Raw genomic sequence first — 16,674 nt, forward strand, 5'->3', positions numbered from 1 at the left:
GAATACTCTCCAAAAACGTATAAGAAAGCCAAATTAAAGATTCAAAGATGGTGGAACATTTAGTAAAAACACAAAAAATATAAACTGGGATTACGATTACAATAGTTCCAATGTTAATGTAGAATTTCCAACATTAAGTTGTCCCATAAAATAAGGCCAAACAACAGATCTAATGAACGAAGCCTAACATAAGTCATCACATTACTCCAATATTTTCATTTCTGATGATTTAGGGAGTGGCGCCTCATGGTTGGATAGCATGAAGCATGAATTTTGGGTAGAGTTGAGGGCAGGGTCACTTGACAGACAGTCTGATTTTAAGAGAGGAGCAGCACAGAGCTCAGCAACACAATCATAACGTCAAACAGACAAAGATGGATTCTCACTTCAGAGGTCGGTAGAATACTTAACTTGTTTTGGTTCTTGCCTCAAGCTAGGTTTAGTCTTTCTACTGTTATTGAAAAATCTTACATGTTTTTGCTTTATTTAATTCACAAATGGTGTTGGAGAAGTATAGTGTGTCAAGAACTAAATTCTAGATTTGCATTAAAACTTAATGTGATGAAATTCGAGTAGAAAAATGGCCTTTTGGATAAACAGTGAAAGATAATTACAGTACCATGCTTTATAGGGTAATACTATATAACTTCAGATATGATCTCGTGTTGAAATATCTCTTTATTTTCACTGTGCAGGCACCTTGTGGATAATACTCATCCTCTTTACACTGCCACACCTCACCTGCAACATGGTCTGCCCCAGCAGCTGTCTGTGTAATTTTAAAGGTGCTGTGAAGTGCGATGGCTTCGCTATCACAGATATACCGCGGCAGCTGCCTGCTCACACGTACACGCTGCTGCTTAATGGCACAAATATGAACGTCATAAATGAGCAGAGCTTGGCAGACCAGGACCTTCTGTTGCGTTTCAGTCTGACTCACAGCCATCTACACACTATCCATCCCAGGGCCTTCCACGTTGCTCCACAGCTCAAGTCTGTCAAGCTGTCTTCCAATGATCTCGTAACCCTCCCTGCTCGGGTTTTCAGTCCACTGATCACTCTGGAACAGCTGCATTTAGATGAGAACCAGTTGGAGACCTTAGCTCCAGATATGTTTGAAGGACTTGTTGGGTTGCTGGAACTGGACCTGAGCCGGAACAAACTGGGTAATCCTTCTCCAGATGTTTTCGATGGACTGACCAGCCTCAGGTTTCTGAACCTTGGCAGGAACTCCATGAAGAAGCTTCCACCTACCATCTTTCACTCACTGACTAGACTTAAACATCTCCTAATCTATAACAATGAGCTAGAGGAGCTAGAAGCTGGGATCTTTGATGAACTTGTCAGCCTCGAAGAGTTGAAACTACACCATAACCAGATTAAAAGCCTTCCACCTCAGGTGTTTTGGTCTTTGGGGAACTTGAAGATCCTCACCTTGTCCGCCAACCGACTTGAGGCAATCCCAGAAAAGAGCTTCTATAACATGCCCAGGCTGAGAAAGCTTACCATTTTCAACAACCCGCTACTATCTCTACCAGACCAGCTAATGGGTCACATGCCTGACATGAGAGAATTGTATCTGTATGCCACTAACCTCACCACCGTTCCTGGAAATTTGTTTGCTAACATGTCTGGACTCGTGACCCTTAACTTCCATTATAATGAGTGGCTCTCCGAGTTGCCCTCAGACCTCTTCTGCTGCCTTCCCAACCTTCACAAGCTCTCGTTGAAATCCAACAAACTTGTTCATCTACATCCTCAGCTGTTCTCCAAACTAACCACACTAAACATATTGCTTCTTAATAACAATACCCTGCAGAGCATGCCAGAAAACATTTTTCAAGGCCTTGGACAGGTTTCAACACTTGATTTGATGAATAACCACCTCAAGACTCTCCCAGGAGATATTTTCAAGTCAAATACAATGTTGAGGTCTCTTACTTTGAGTGGTAACCCCTGGGACTGTAGCTGTAGTATCAGAGCTATTGCAAAATGGATAAGGCATAATGAGCGTGTGATTCTTGACAGAGATAATGTGCTATGTCATAGTCCACTGCATCAATTGCTTCGCACCATTGGCTCTCTGCCTGATGAGGAGTTCAGTTTTTGCAGTGCCAGAGTCACAAGTTATTTTCCTACACAGAATGATTTGCATGAGCCAACGAAACCATTCCACACCATTTCAGCCAGTGGACAAACAGCAGTTGTTGCCACAACAACCACACCACCCACAGTAACATCAACTGAAACTCAAGGAGCCACCCAACATGCCCCAACAACTACTCCAACTACAGAACCATCTGTCTTACACACCACAATCCTGTCAACACCTCTCCAAACTCCCATCATCAGACTGCCTGACAAGGACTTTATTCTCACTACTAAGAACCCATCGACTTATTACACGTTACCTTTGTTCTATGACAAATTGGTGGTTGAGCAGGGTCCAGACTATGTTCACCACAACACTCACAAGGGCTGGGTGTACGTGTGGTTTCTTCCCTCGGACAGGGTCTGGATGGGGTTCCTCATGTTCTGTCATATCCTTCTTGTGGCCACAGGTTTATTCCTCATTCTTGCTGTCATGTATGCCACTTATCGCCTCAACAAGACCATGGATGAGCTAAAGGCTGAGCGTGCATGTTATCAGGCCTTGTGCACAGAAGACCAAGATAAACTGTAATTTTCCGGAGGTTTCTTATAAAAGATTGTCTTCAAGTGTTACATTAGGACAATCAGGCTTAGAACATGGGATTAAAATATTTTCAAAAAGCGAAAACTGAAGATATTTCGAGATACCAAAAACAGGGTAATATAATAAAAAATGTTTTATTATTTATATATTTATATTTATATTATTATATATAATAATAGAGTACAGTACATAATATTGTGTAAGCTTCAAAAACTGAGCTATTCTGATGTAAGCCAATTTTCACCAACTGTTTGTTCACAATTTTGTACAGTTTCCATAGAGCTGCAACTATTATCTCAATGATTAATTAGTAATTTCAGTCATTTCTTGCAATAATGCCAAACATTTACATCCAGCTTCCCATATTTTATTTCCCATGATTTAAGTTTTGAGGTAAATATGTAAAATAAATTTTCATCCGTTGCCATCTCCTTGTCTTAGTTTGCACACTAAATGTTATACATACACTTTCTGTTAAACATGATTAAGTGTTCCACAACGCATTTATCTGCTTTTCTCTAAAGCAAAGTCAAGCCAATGTTGTCAATAGCAATCACAAGTGATTTGTCTTCCTCTGGTGGTGAAATCTTCAAACTGCATGCAGAGACATAAAAACATTGTTGATTGTAAGTTTTGAGTAATTGGTCAATACATTTGTGAATAAATCATGTGATGTACAAATGTCTTTCTTTCTTTCACTATGTTGGCTAATACGAAACGCTTGTTTGTTTGCAGAAGATTTAATTTCCTGCAGCTGAGGTATGCAAAAATGTCATCAAGCTTTGTCATGATGATCTTATTCGAGCCTCTCCCAGCAATAATTATGAGGTTATTTTCCTACATCTGTTCTTGCTTGCATCTGATCAAGGCCACACGTTACATTGTAGTAAGCAGAACCTGCAGTATAACTATCACATTAAAGATGGTTTATGGGTCATACAGTCATACATGCACATTTGCACTAGAAACCTTGCTCCCATGTGGCACTGCAGTGTGTTTTTTATATGCACTGTGAACCGTTGTCTACACAAGTGTGTTGTTTCAAACTTGGTGCGAGGGCAGTAATCGTATATGACAAGATTGCTTCTGTAAACATCCCTCATGTAAAGCTCTTATCTGGATCATGTCACATCCTCCTTAAATGGGAAAAAGGGAGAAAATGTGAATTCCCAAAGTGAATCACAGCTTGGATACTGGGAAGTCACAGCATCATCTTTGTGCCAGTCTTCAAAACAGGAAGCTCTGGTTCAGTCATTGCTCAGATTTCGTAAGGTCAAGGAGCAAAATGGTGTTTGAGATGACTCCTTTTGCAAAACAGCGCCTCTGTAATTTCACAAGCTTTCATTATGAAACCAAACCACAGCAATGTGCACAGTCTAGTTTACATGTTAAACCAGCTGTTTGCTAATTACACATTGGACCAATAATATTGTTTTAACATTATTCTTTGAAGGCAAAACAACAGAGAATGTTCGACCGCTGGTCAAAAAAAGCTCTCAAAGCTTTTAAACCTTCGCAAAATGACAGTGGATGCCACAAATTCCACGAGAAGTGATTGGACTTTAAAACAAACACCAAACAAAGGGGATGAATTGGTGAACAGCACCCAAGTTCATTGCTATGACAACGGGTGATTAGGCCTTTCCAGTACGCTGAGCTCACACAACAGCGGGCATACGCACTCCCACACACGCACACACACTGACACACAGTGCGAGAGGGTGAGTGTGGGGAGAGGAAATCATACTGCAGAGGTCATTAGGAAGATTGGACCACAGTGGAAAACAAGCGGAAAGATTAGCAAAACATTTTTTTTAAACATCAAACCTTATATTTGATGAAGATGAACTTATCTGAACCTGGTGTTCAGAGGGATTTTCCACAGCACATTTATAACTACTCTTAGCTGAGTCTTGGCTGTAGGGTAGAGCAATAATCCTCTTACCGTAAGTCTAATAATTAACTGTTAGATAACATTTTGACATTAAGAAAATATAGTTTTAGTCAAACATTTTGCCCAAGAGAGCCACAACAACATCACTGTCATGTGTTTCTCTTTTGTCTCTAACTGGTTGGCATCTAAATGGAGCTGGTTTGTCATGTTTAGCCTTATGTAAATGGAAATCAATTACTGCCATCAATCTGTGACTCTTTCCTGTCTAATTGCAGCACTACTTGAGCAAATTCAGTTTCTTTTAGCCATTATAAAGCTTGTAAAATGTAGAGGGATGTGTAAGTATATGGGATGTATGGGAGCTCAGATACTAAGCTCTATTTTTTTTATGTGCCCAAGCTCATCTACACGTGAAAAGAGAAGAATGGTATCCGGGAATTGTCATTGTTTGGGTCTTTTTTCTCAGACTGGGACAAATAAAAATGAAGCACACTGCCATAATACAACTTCTTCATTTCTGTCTGCTCGCCTCTGACCTTTTGGGTCCCTTTGATGAGGACAAGAACAAAGAACAATTTCTTCTAACTCTCAAACCACAGAAAGGTTTTCTCACATAAATCCTGTGTCACTGGTAGACAAGACAACATCTTTTACTCCTGAAGTGACCAACTGTAGCGTTTCTTAACAGAAAGACCCTCTTGTAACACTCTCCTTAACTTTTAACACAGTATGCCCAGTTTGTCAGTAATCTTATGGCCCCATGTGAATAAATACCTGTGGAGATATCACAGGTAAAGTTTGGAAACTATGAAATAGACATTATGGGATAGAGAGGGGAAATGTTCACTGTGTAATACAATGAATAACATGTGCTCCAGCTTAATGATGAAGGCACTTCATGATGATTTTGTTCACAGAAGAGGGGCTGAGGCTGTTGTGAGTTAAGTGAATTATAAAACACTGGTATGACCTGTGGGCTGCACGGTGGTGCAGCAGGTAGTGCGCGTGCCTCACAGCAAGAAGGTCGCCGGTTCGATTCCTGGATCGGGCCTTTCTGTGTGAAGTTTGCATGTTCTTCCCGTTCTCCCCGGGCACTCCGGCTTCCTCCCACATGCTCATTAGATTGATTGGTGACTCTAAATGGCCCCTAGGTGTGAGTGTGAGTGTGAATGGTTGTGTGTTTGTGCCCTGCAATCGGCTGGCGATCGGTCCAGGGTGTACCCCGCCTCCCGCCCGTTGACAGCCGAGATAGTCCCCCCCCCCCGCGGCCCCGAAAGGGATAAGCGGCATAGAAAATGGATGGTATGACCTGCAGCACTTATTACTCTCTCTGCTATTTATTTCACAGTAATATTTAGAAAACATGAAGTTTTTAGCATGAATGTTATGCACTGCAGCAACTGACTGTGTATACATCAACTCCACCCTCACTATCTCCTTCTGTGGTGGGGAGGGAGTATGTCGTGCCGTAAAACAGATGGATTTATTTACAGCAACACAGGAATGTTAAAAGCTGCAGGACGCTCCCTGCTCAACCTTTTTTGACCTGATTTATTGAAGAACGAACCACATTTTAACAGCAAAGCTTAATCCCACTGAATGGACGGGAACAGACTGAGAAACACAGGATCATTTTCAGAGGCTGTGGAATGTTTTCTGCCTTGTATACTTGAATTATTTGGGATACTATCTGGATATTTGGGATTCTCATTCATTCACTGAGTCTCATTCACCAACATACTGTATATGGACACAAGAAAGAAAAAGGAGCTATCTCCAGGATGGAAAGCCTAATCATATTTTCATCTAGAATTAGACAATACTGAAAACTGGTTATTCTTTCCCCTGAACATTCTGAACAGAGTGGGACAGAAGAGAAGTTTGCAGGTTGTTTGGTAGTTTTTGGACCACCTTGCAATCTATAATCCCCTAACAGTGGATAACAGTGTGAACATCCAAGACTGCCAAGTTCCCAAACCATCAGTTTACAAGCATACCACAGACGTCATACCAAAGATTTGTTCAGCTGCTATTTAAGTTTGCACACCCAAAGAAGAGGACTCATACACACGATGTCACAAACAAAAACAAAAAACCGACTTCATTGTCTTTAACCACACCAAATTCTCACCATCCTTGTAACCCTATCCAGCACAAATCTATCTCTCTTTCCTGGAAGGAGACGAGAAAAACATGTAGATTTAAAAACATATGGATCCTGTAACATGAAGCACAGCTCACACATCCCCTTACATACATTCAAACAAGCACAGACACTCATATAGGCACAAATCACCAGAGGGTGGGGTTTCCCCCACCATGAGTTTGTGAGAGGAACAGAGGGGGCAGGGGGACAGCTTAACAGTGCCACCGCAGCATCAGAAAAAGGACCTACAGATTTCATGAGCTCAGGGCAAAAAGAAAGAGAAAAAAAGAAGAGAATCGAGTGATGACGAAGAGCAGGAAAATGTGATGTGTGAGAGTTCAGACAGTGCTGGAAACTTTCATCAGAGGATTGGTAAAGCTGAGGAGGAGGAAGGGAGGACGTACATAAAAAGATAACCACACCAACTAACTGCCTGTTCACGCAATGGTCAGCCACGGCGGGAGGTAAGTTCTGAAAAACAGCATGCTGTCCTGGTTAAGAGTGCTGATTGCTGTAACATACTAGGATAATGTGGCAGGAAGATTTCATTGTGAAATGAATCAGAGTTAACCTAAGAGCTAAGTTAGAATAAGTTTGTGTAATTTACAGAAGTTTTATGCATAAGTACCCCCCTCTGTGCATAATTCCAGCCTAAATTAAACAATGTGTGTATGCATGTGTGAACTACAGCACTGCCTGCGGGATTCTTAATTTGTGTTGAATTTAGTGAATAGGTGAACTTTTTTGTTGGAAAATGTGGTTTACTCTGGATAGCCTGAGTCCTCACACTGTGTCAGATGGAGCGGTAACCAAAACCATTTTAACGTGAATTAACTTCTGTGACTTGACTACTGGTCTCTGTACTGTACTCTTTCCTACTTTTCTAGTTCAGGCTTTTCATGAGAGACAAAGTGCTGATCTTTCAGCTATGGCAAGAGGGGAAAAATCAAAGCAATTAATGGTGAAGTGGAAATGCCTTAGCCATTACACTGTATGCAGACCATTCCAGGTTCAGTCCAGAGCAGACAGTGGTTTTGGTTGGACTGGGATGTTACAACATATACCAGAGAGGAAATGTGGTTTAGCTGTCAGGTTTTGTTCAAATAGGAATATTATTAAATTCATACTTGTGAGGAGTTGCAACAGACACATATGCTGCACAGTTTGCAGTATTGCAGTGAGGCTTGAATGCGTCTGAAAGCTACTAATGCTGCTTAAATCAGTAACACATACAAATTACACATTACTCAGTGGATGTCTGGCTTTTAGTTTTCTGTTTTTAGTTTGCTGTATAAGCACAAACATATTCCTGACTTCAATGACTGTTCACATTCACAGCAGTAAAAAAGGAAGTGGTAATAATAATGTAACCAGCAAATGTTGCCCCACAAAACCACATTCTAACAAATAAGGAAAGTTATAACGAACATTAGTACTGGTACTGGTAGAGTACTGGTAGTGTGAGGAACAAAGGTTAACGTGTTTTAAAATAGCCCTGTAATAATGTTTTACTAACAATGAAAACTTCACCGTCTCACAGCAAGAGCCCAGCAGGCCACCACATGAATGAAAGCAGGCATGAGTACAAAATGTTTGGAAAATGGGAACAGCTGTGATGCACCAGGATGTATTTTATGACCCTTTATCTTTGATGTGAAAAAGACAGAAGAAAGAAAGAAAGAAAGAAAGAAAGAAAGAAAGAAAGAAAGAAAGAAAGAAAGAAAGAAAGAAAGAAAGAAAGAAAAGTTCATCTTGAGGGACGTACTGGTCTCTTTAGAGAGTTACTTCCTCAGAAAGACACTCTCTGCACCCTAATACACCTCAGCCACTGAAAACCAGCTCACGCTTGCCAACCTTAAGTTGCAGAACTTTAAATGGATTTGTATGGAGAAGCAGGTCATTATGTTGGCACAGCTGTCTTTGGAGCCTCCTGTGCCATTACAAACAGTGAGCACAGCCTCTGCCACAGCCCCAAACATGTGCAGCCAGTCGTCTTAATATGTGCTTTACACTGAAATCATTTTGATTGTGCCAGTAAATCAAACACTATGTCCATATTCAGTGAGCGTATGCTCTGCAGTGTCAGGATTTACTTTCTGCAGCAAACTTTTTGAGCACATGACCTCCAAAACTGCTGTTGGACACAAATCCTGAATAAACGGTTTTAATGCCAAAAGGCTGCTAAGCATAGTGATTCACCAGCCAATCTTGTTGACGATGCTGACGGGCAAGGCTCCTAGCCACAGGCAACAAAGCACAACACTGGATCAATTTATGCAAATGTCTCCTTTTTGGTTAAAACTCGAATGCTGAGGCTGCAACATGCAGGGACTGTTACTAATTAGAGTTGCCTTCTGTATAACTGCCTTATTATGGTGGTGATTTAAAGTGCAGAGAATCCCAGTTGCGGCTGTTCTCTCAATGAGGGGGTGAAAAACGCACCACTCTCTCTTCTTTTACTGTCCTGGAAATTAACAACTATTGCACATTAAATCTGAGAGAGTAGTGCATTGATGTAAAAGCACAGCAAATGCAAAAATATTCCTCAGGCCTTTAATTCATTTTCCTTCATGTGCAAGAGTAGACATAGCCAACAATAACTTCTAAATTATATTGCTTCATAGCTTCAAACATTTATGTTTTGTTATACATTTCAGTGTTTGACTTCTATTGTTCCTGCCACTTCGGTGGTATTTTTGGTGCCACAGTCAGTCCGCATTCACACAGAGGTACTGGCATCAGCCTCTGCAAAACTCAGCACTAACATAAAGGGGTACTCCAGCAATTTAGTATTGTACTTTCATTAATTTGGCGTTTTACAACTGGACTTGCTACATTTGCCGTAAAGCAAGTAGATAGCATTGTTTGCTGGACCCTCCCTACCTGGTAACTATATGTCTTTAAAACACCACACTGTGATTTGTAACAGTGGCTTTATCTTTAAAATGTGTAAGCCCAAGCCCAAATTGCTAAAGTAATGAAATTTGAGTTTTTGAGTCTTGAACTTGACTCCAGTCATCCAGAGTCACATATGACATAAGAAAACTATCCCAGGGTGAGAGGAAGTGCTTAGTTAAGTTGAAAGTGCTTAGCTAAGTTACTCTGGCATGTAAAATTGGAGCATCCCTTTCAGGACAAAAACAGAGTATAATGTATGTAATGATCATCACATGTTCACAAAGCCCTTAGCCTTCTACATAAATCTGATGCAAGATTCATAATTAAAACGTGACTGTTAACGTAGCCATTTCTTCTGTTCTAGGGAAATAATGGATCTGCCCTTGACCCTTCATGTGCTCCTACTTCTCTGTTCCCTCAATGCTGTTGTTTGGGCGTGTCCAGGTGGATGCAAATGTCAAGGAACCAAAATCCTCTGCAGTGGACTCTCAGACTTCCCCACAGCTGTGCCTTCATCAACCACTGCCCTGTACTTCTCCAATTGCAGCATCTACTTCCTAAAACCAGAGGATCTGACTGATTTCTCAAATGCCCTTGGCATCTTTGTGATTAAAGACACGGCTCTGAGGGAAGTGCACCTTGGCACATTCGATTCCACTACAAACATAGGTGCTTTAGGGTTTACTGCCACTGAACTGCAAGATCTCCCTGAGAACTTGTTCCGAAATCTTCACAAGCTTGAGTCTCTGAATCTGAAGAGCAACAAGCTCTTGGTACTCCGCCCCAGTTGGTTTTCCCTGTTGACAGATCTGAAAGTTCTTGACCTCAGCAAGAACCTTTTCACTTCTGTACTTGTGGAAACTTTTCACCCTCTTGTTGAGCTGCAGTATCTTATGCTTTCTGGAAACAATATCAGTCAGCTATCTCGGGAGACATTCAAGGGTCTCTCTAAACTGAAAACCTTACGGCTGAACAAAAACTCACTACAGGAACTCCCCGTTGGGAGTTTTGATGACCTTGGAAACCTGGAGGAGCTATCCCTACATGACAATCGAATCACTCATCTCTCCCATGACCTATTCTCCAAGACTTTGAAACTCCAGAAGCTGTTCATCTCGCACAACAGGCTCACATCTCTTCCAGAAGGGATCTTCTTACACCTGCCCCTCCTTTCCCAGATCTCCCTTTACGAAAACCAGCTGGAGAGTCTGGGGCCAGGGGTGTTTGGGCCCATGGCCCTGCAGGACCTGTGGCTGTATGACAACAAGCTGAGTCGTGTGGAGGATGACACATTCAGGAACCTGACTCAGCTGCGTCTCTTGGTACTCAGCCGTAACCAGATTAGCTACGTATCCACCAGGGCATTCAGAGGGTTGGAGCAGCTGGGAGAGGTATCACTTCATACCAATCAGCTCACAACCCTGCAAGCTGGAACTTTCCAAGGTCTACCCAGTCTGGTCAACATTTCCTTGGAGCACAACTTCATCAGATCCCTCCCTTTGGGTTTTCTCCAGGGCGTGAACCACCTGGGACAGATAGACCTGCGAAATAACTCCCTTCCTAACCTACCACAGGAGAGTCTGGATGCCCTCAATGCAACAACAGAAATACTCCTGCAGCAGAACCCCTGGAGATGTGACAAGGATATTCTGCCACTTAGAGACTGGCTGAGACAGAACCCATCCAAGGTTAACCAAACTCTTGTGGTCTGTGAAGTACCTTTCAGTCTGAGCGGTGAGGTAATTTCTCTGCTGACAGATGAGAACTTAATGCTTCTCACTTCAACCGAGGAGCCTGTGTTCACCTCAACGGAGAAGAGGAGGAAACCTAATACCCCTCCAACCAGACGAAGCACTTCCTCACCTGCTGCCAAGACCACCCCGACCTCAGAACACGAGGAGGTCACCAGCGGTGGACAAGGGGAGAAGGAGACAGTTTCTAATAACACCCCGATCATCCTCATCATCCTCACAGTTGTGTCCACTGTCATCATCAGCACCGTCATTATCAGCTGTGTGTGCTGGAGGAGGAACAAGAGAGGCAGAGGAAACATAGGCCACAGAAATAAGAACTCTGTGCTGTAGACTAGACCACCTAACATCCCAGCAACCCGAGAACTTTTAAAGCCAGGCGCAACTGCTCACTGATTACTGTGGCTTACTTGGAAAATGTGGAGTCTAGAGTTGATTTTAGAGCCTCAAAGGTAACAGAAATAATCACTTCAGCTCCATTTAGATGTACCAGCTATGACAGACAAGTAAACTTTTGAATTCATTAGTTTCCAGTTTTTAATTATGATATTTACCAGCCAGTTTTCCTGTCATGGGTGCTGTAAAAAGAAAACAGACATTGTGTGTACTAACTGTAAAAACACCCACCTCGTCATCTTGCAGGCATCCTGGACATTTTGGTGAATGCAACCTCAGATACACTGAAACAGTGTTTCACAATTCTTTTAGTAAAATTAAGCCTGCATTCAGTAACTATTTTATTTTTTATTTTTTCAGTACTAATGGCAGTTTGACAAGGGCTTTTTATGCTAACAACAATACATTTAGGCGACAGTTTTGCTTTTTTTTTTTTTTTTTTGCAAAATGGATATCCATAAAAAAAATCCAAAAATCATTTTGACTCTACTGTAACACAGTTCATCCTGTGGTTTGCACTCTTACAATGCAAAATGCTACCATATGTTAAATAAAAGTGCTACTTTCAGTTGGAGCAATCTTACAATGTGTTACTGGATTTACTTAAGTGGTATTGCAACTGCTTGTCTTTGAATCTCTTTGCAAGTTATCTTTTATCTACACATTATTCATGAGTGTAGAGGAGGAAAAAAACTCCACTAAATGCTTGTGAAAATGAGTTTACCCTAAATAGACAAAAATACATCAACACATCTAGAAATTTTGTTGCTGATGATCTTACTGTGATCGCTAAATAGTCAATAGACAGGATTTTTAAATGCCAGTAAGTTTCTGATTATGTTGATTGTGTGAATTCAGTTTCTGGGATGTCCAGAAGAACAACAGCAGTCCAGACTGAGTGGATTTAAAAGTGGTCATAGTGAGGGGAAGGATGCACAGCATGATATTGTGAGCAATGATGCATGTTTAGCACTTGATGACATCAATTATATAAAGTGTTAAAGGCTGCCATCTAATGGAAGGAAGTCAGAATAATGTTTGAAACCTTTGGCTGAAATTCAAAAACTCCACCTTCTGCTTTGGGTGTAATTACAGACACCAGACAAAAGAAAGTTTAGTCACAAATGTTGTAATTAACACTAAATTTGTTTGTCTCTCATGATGGCAGAAGACACAGTTTAAAACTACTTTGATATTGAGTATTCAGAATATTGAAAACAAAGAGTCAAACAATGAAATTCAAAAACTCCACCTTCTGCTTTGGGTGTAATTACAGACACCAGACAAAAGAAAGTTTAGTCACAAATGTTGTAATTAACACTAAATTTGTTTGTCTCTCATGATGGCAGAAGACACAGTTTAAAACTTCTTTGATATTGAGTATTCAGAATATTGAAAACAAAGAGTCTGTGAATCCTGTCAAAATGTCAGCAATTATTAAAAATAAGAAAAATACATCAGTTTTGTAATCTTGGAGCCATGCTACAGAGCAGTGCAGTAACTGCCTAAAATATTAAAAACCCTCCATCTGTGCTGTTATCTCAAGCTGCAGAAGTTTGTTAAACCACGCCTCAAACGGGATGTGAAACATTTAAGGCCTGCTGGCCAACATTGATACATAAGATAACTAATGAGCTTGTTTATGTCACCTCGCGGCTGTAACAACCCGTCTCATCCTGGGGCAGAAATAATAAGGTACGCAAATGGTTTTTTTTTGGCATATGACTGTAACGGCAAATGGATTTAATGATAACTTGACAAAGCAAAGCTTTTTATTATGTCACTGATTCTTGGTCATTCATATTTTTTCACAAGAAAGGAAAATGTACATTAGTCTACCTCCTAAATTGTTTACAAATGAATCCAGTCAATTTTATAAGTTATAAATCATTGAATTTTTTCCTTTTATAGTGAAAAATGTCAAGAAGATCATCAATCATAATTTTTTATCTGCCTTTGCTGTTTGAGTCTTCATTGACTCAAGTCAAACAATGTGAAAAGGAAACGGACTGCGCCAAAGATATTTTCAGTTCATCCGTAACAGAAATCCCACGCTTCCTGAGACCAGGTGTGACAGAGGTCTTCTTTCTGGACAGCAAGATTAAAACAATCCCCAAGGCAGCCTTTGTTGAAAACCCCCAGCTTGAAAAGGTGGAGTTCATGAACACTAACACCACATCTATTGAGCCAGGAGCCTTTGAAGGTTTGGTAAACCTTAAGCATTTTGAGCTCTCCAGCACTCCATTATCATCAGTTCCAATGAATGTCTTTCAAGACCTCAGCAACCTGGAGAAGATTATACTAAAGTCTAACAAGCTCCACATTCTGGAGAAAGGCTTGTTTGACGGCCTTAAAAAGATACGAGAACTCCAGTTACAGGGAAATGAGATCAACTCAATTGAAGATGGGACCTTTGATGATCTTGAAAACCTTGTAACTCTCCATTTAGCAAGAAACAATCTCTCCGCTGTGTCTTCCAGCTGGTTCTCGAACCTAAAAAAACTGCAGGCACTTCGCCTTTATGAGAATCAGCTAACCACCGTTCCTGAAGATATTTTTCACAATTTGCCAAACTTGAAGGAAATTGGCTTGCAAGGAAACAAAATAACAGAATTATCACCAAATCTTTTTCCACATAAAGACAAATTAAGTAAGCTGTTTTTGGAAGGTAATCTTCTGACAGGTTTACCTCAAGAATTTCTGGTTGGCTTCCCTCAGCTTAAAATACTGACCCTACAGAAGAATAAACTAACTAGTCTACCACCAGTGCTTTTTGGAGATATGCCTAAATTGACTGAGTTAAGCCTCAGTCAAAACAATCTCAGCACTCTTCCTAAAGGAATTGTCAGCCCTCTGAAGAAACTCAAGAAGTTAGATTTATCTAAAAATCACTTTGTCACCTTGTATGCTGAGTATTTCGAAGGCCTTGAGAAGCTCACAGAGCTAAATCTGCTGAACAACAAGATTAACTTGCTGAGTGCAGATGTGTTTGAAAAGCTACAATCACTGATCACACTCAAGCTAGCTCACAATGACCTCCAGACACTCCCTGAGGACATTTTTCAGCCTTTAACTAATCTCAGAAGACTTTACCTCAATGACAACCCTTGGCATTGTGACTGTAATCTGATACATCTTAACATCTGGATGAAGGCAAACTCTGACAAGATTGTGTCTCCTGTTGTCTGTGAGTATCCAGAAGATCTAAAAGGGCAAGATATCACATTATTAACAGAGGACCAATTAATTTGCCTCACTCCTCCCACCACAACCATCTTAAGCACCACAACTACCACAGCTACGACGACACTCCCAACTACAGAACCAACCACCATCATCCTTACAACCACAGAACCAACCACCATCATCCTTACAACCACAGAACCAACCACCATCATCCTTACAACCACAGAACCAACCACCACTACACTTCCAACCACAGAACCAACCACCATCATCCTTACAACCACAGAACCAACCACCACTACACTTCCAGCCACAGAACCAACCACCATCATCCTTACAACCACAGAACCAACCACCACTACACTTCCAACCACAGAACCAACCACCATCATCCTTACAACCACAGAACCAACCACCACTACACTTCCAACCACAGAACCAACCACCATCATCCTTACAACCACAGAACCAACCACCATCATTCTTACAACCACAATACTAACAACCACTTTGCCAACCACTGTCTTCACCACACAACCAGCCACAACCACCACAATCCCAACAACAACTGCTCTGCCAGAAACCACATCCATTATAAGCACAGCTATAGCCACCACACCTACACCTTCAATAACAACAACTGCACCTATGACGACAATAGCAACAACTTTACCTACAACCATTGTAACAACTGCACCCACTACCACTATAATAACAACTGCACCCATCACCACCACAAGCATACTCACAACCACAACTATACCTACAACAACTATGCCCACAACCACCACCCTCAGGACTACACAACCAGCTACCACCCAAACAGCAATGCATCTTCTTCAAACCACTCCAGTGATCTTCAGTTGTCCCTTGGAGCAAGCCGCTCAGGAGCCATCACCATCCATCATGTGTCAGTACAGAAACAAAGCTCAGCGGTGCAAATCTCATCTGATGATCTACACTGCACTGTTGGTGGTGCAGATCACCTGCACACTGGCCCTGGCTAAATTCACTTTGTCTCTTTACCGTTTGCTGCAGCGGAGGGAGAGGATGTACCACAAGGTCAAACTCACCCACTTCTCCTACAGGAGGGAGGTTATCCTGAGGCCCCTATGAAAGACGGAGACTCAGAGACTTTAGGCAGCAACTGCACTTCAGAGAACGTTCACATGTTTGATGCCAATGAAGGTAAATGAGCAGATAAGCAGCCATACAGTATGACCTGTCAAAGCATCCTTTGAAGAGTAATTTTAGTGTTTTTAAACCTGAGCCCTATTGTGACATACTTTGGTATCCAAACAACTAATAGGTACAAAAAGTTTTGGAATTGGTCCAGTAGATAGCTTGGGGGGCAAATGCACTCGTGAAAGTTTACTAATAGTGCTTGTTTTTGCCACTTGCAGGGTCATATTGTTATTCTAACCCTTCTGACATACAGACATAGACCTTTCTGTAAAGAGTAAGATCCTTTTTGTTTAACCACAAACAGCTGTTATATCACTCTGTTCAGTCCCCAGATTCCTATGACAGAAACAGTCATTTTACCTCACAGAATATGGGAATTACTGTTCTGCCACTGCCTTAATTGGTTAGTTTATTTATGTTAGTGTGTGACTGTAACATAAAAGTCACACAATAACACAAAAAAGTAGTTATTGTGTGACCATAACACCACAGCAAACTAAACTGAATAATATATGCAATACAT

The 16,674-nt window shown here is 41.2% G+C and overlaps 2 protein-coding genes across 2 annotated transcripts; both read left to right on the forward strand.

The window, feature by feature from the left end:
• The first annotated feature begins 319 nt into the window (after nucleotides 1-319).
• On the forward strand, nucleotides 320-16,321 carry LOC139330084 (slit homolog 2 protein). Its single transcript, XM_070960814.1, has 3 exons — nucleotides 320-393; nucleotides 696-2,679; nucleotides 13,697-16,321. The coding sequence occupies exons 1-3, from the start codon at nucleotides 375-377 to the stop codon at nucleotides 16,080-16,082; spliced, it is 4,389 nt and encodes a 1,462-aa protein (XP_070816915.1). The 5' UTR covers nucleotides 320-374; the 3' UTR covers nucleotides 16,083-16,321.
• On the forward strand, nucleotides 6,953-12,354 carry lrrc15 (leucine rich repeat containing 15). The gene is made up of 2 exons (XM_070961166.1): nucleotides 6,953-7,199; nucleotides 9,998-12,354. The coding sequence occupies exons 1-2, from the start codon at nucleotides 7,180-7,182 to the stop codon at nucleotides 11,715-11,717; spliced, it is 1,740 nt and encodes a 579-aa protein (XP_070817267.1). The 5' UTR covers nucleotides 6,953-7,179; the 3' UTR covers nucleotides 11,718-12,354.
• Nucleotides 16,322-16,674: the final 353 nt, after the last annotated feature.

This window comes from Chaetodon trifascialis, chromosome 4 (assembly GCF_039877785.1).
Source record: "Chaetodon trifascialis isolate fChaTrf1 chromosome 4, fChaTrf1.hap1, whole genome shotgun sequence".
Lineage (NCBI taxonomy): Eukaryota > Metazoa > Chordata > Actinopteri > Chaetodontiformes > Chaetodontidae > Chaetodon > Chaetodon trifascialis.

Coding starts and splice junctions, on each gene's coding strand:
- LOC139330084 (XM_070960814.1), top strand. Junction 2,680..13,696: donor ACAGAAGACCAAGATAAACT/GTAATTTTCCGG, acceptor TTTATAGTGAAA/AATGTCAAGAAGATCATCAA.
- lrrc15 (XM_070961166.1), top strand. CDS start 7,180: ATGGTCAGCCACGGCGGGAG. Junction 7,200..9,997: donor ATGGTCAGCCACGGCGGGAG/GTAAGTTCTGAA, acceptor CTTCTGTTCTAG/GGAAATAATGGATCTGCCCT.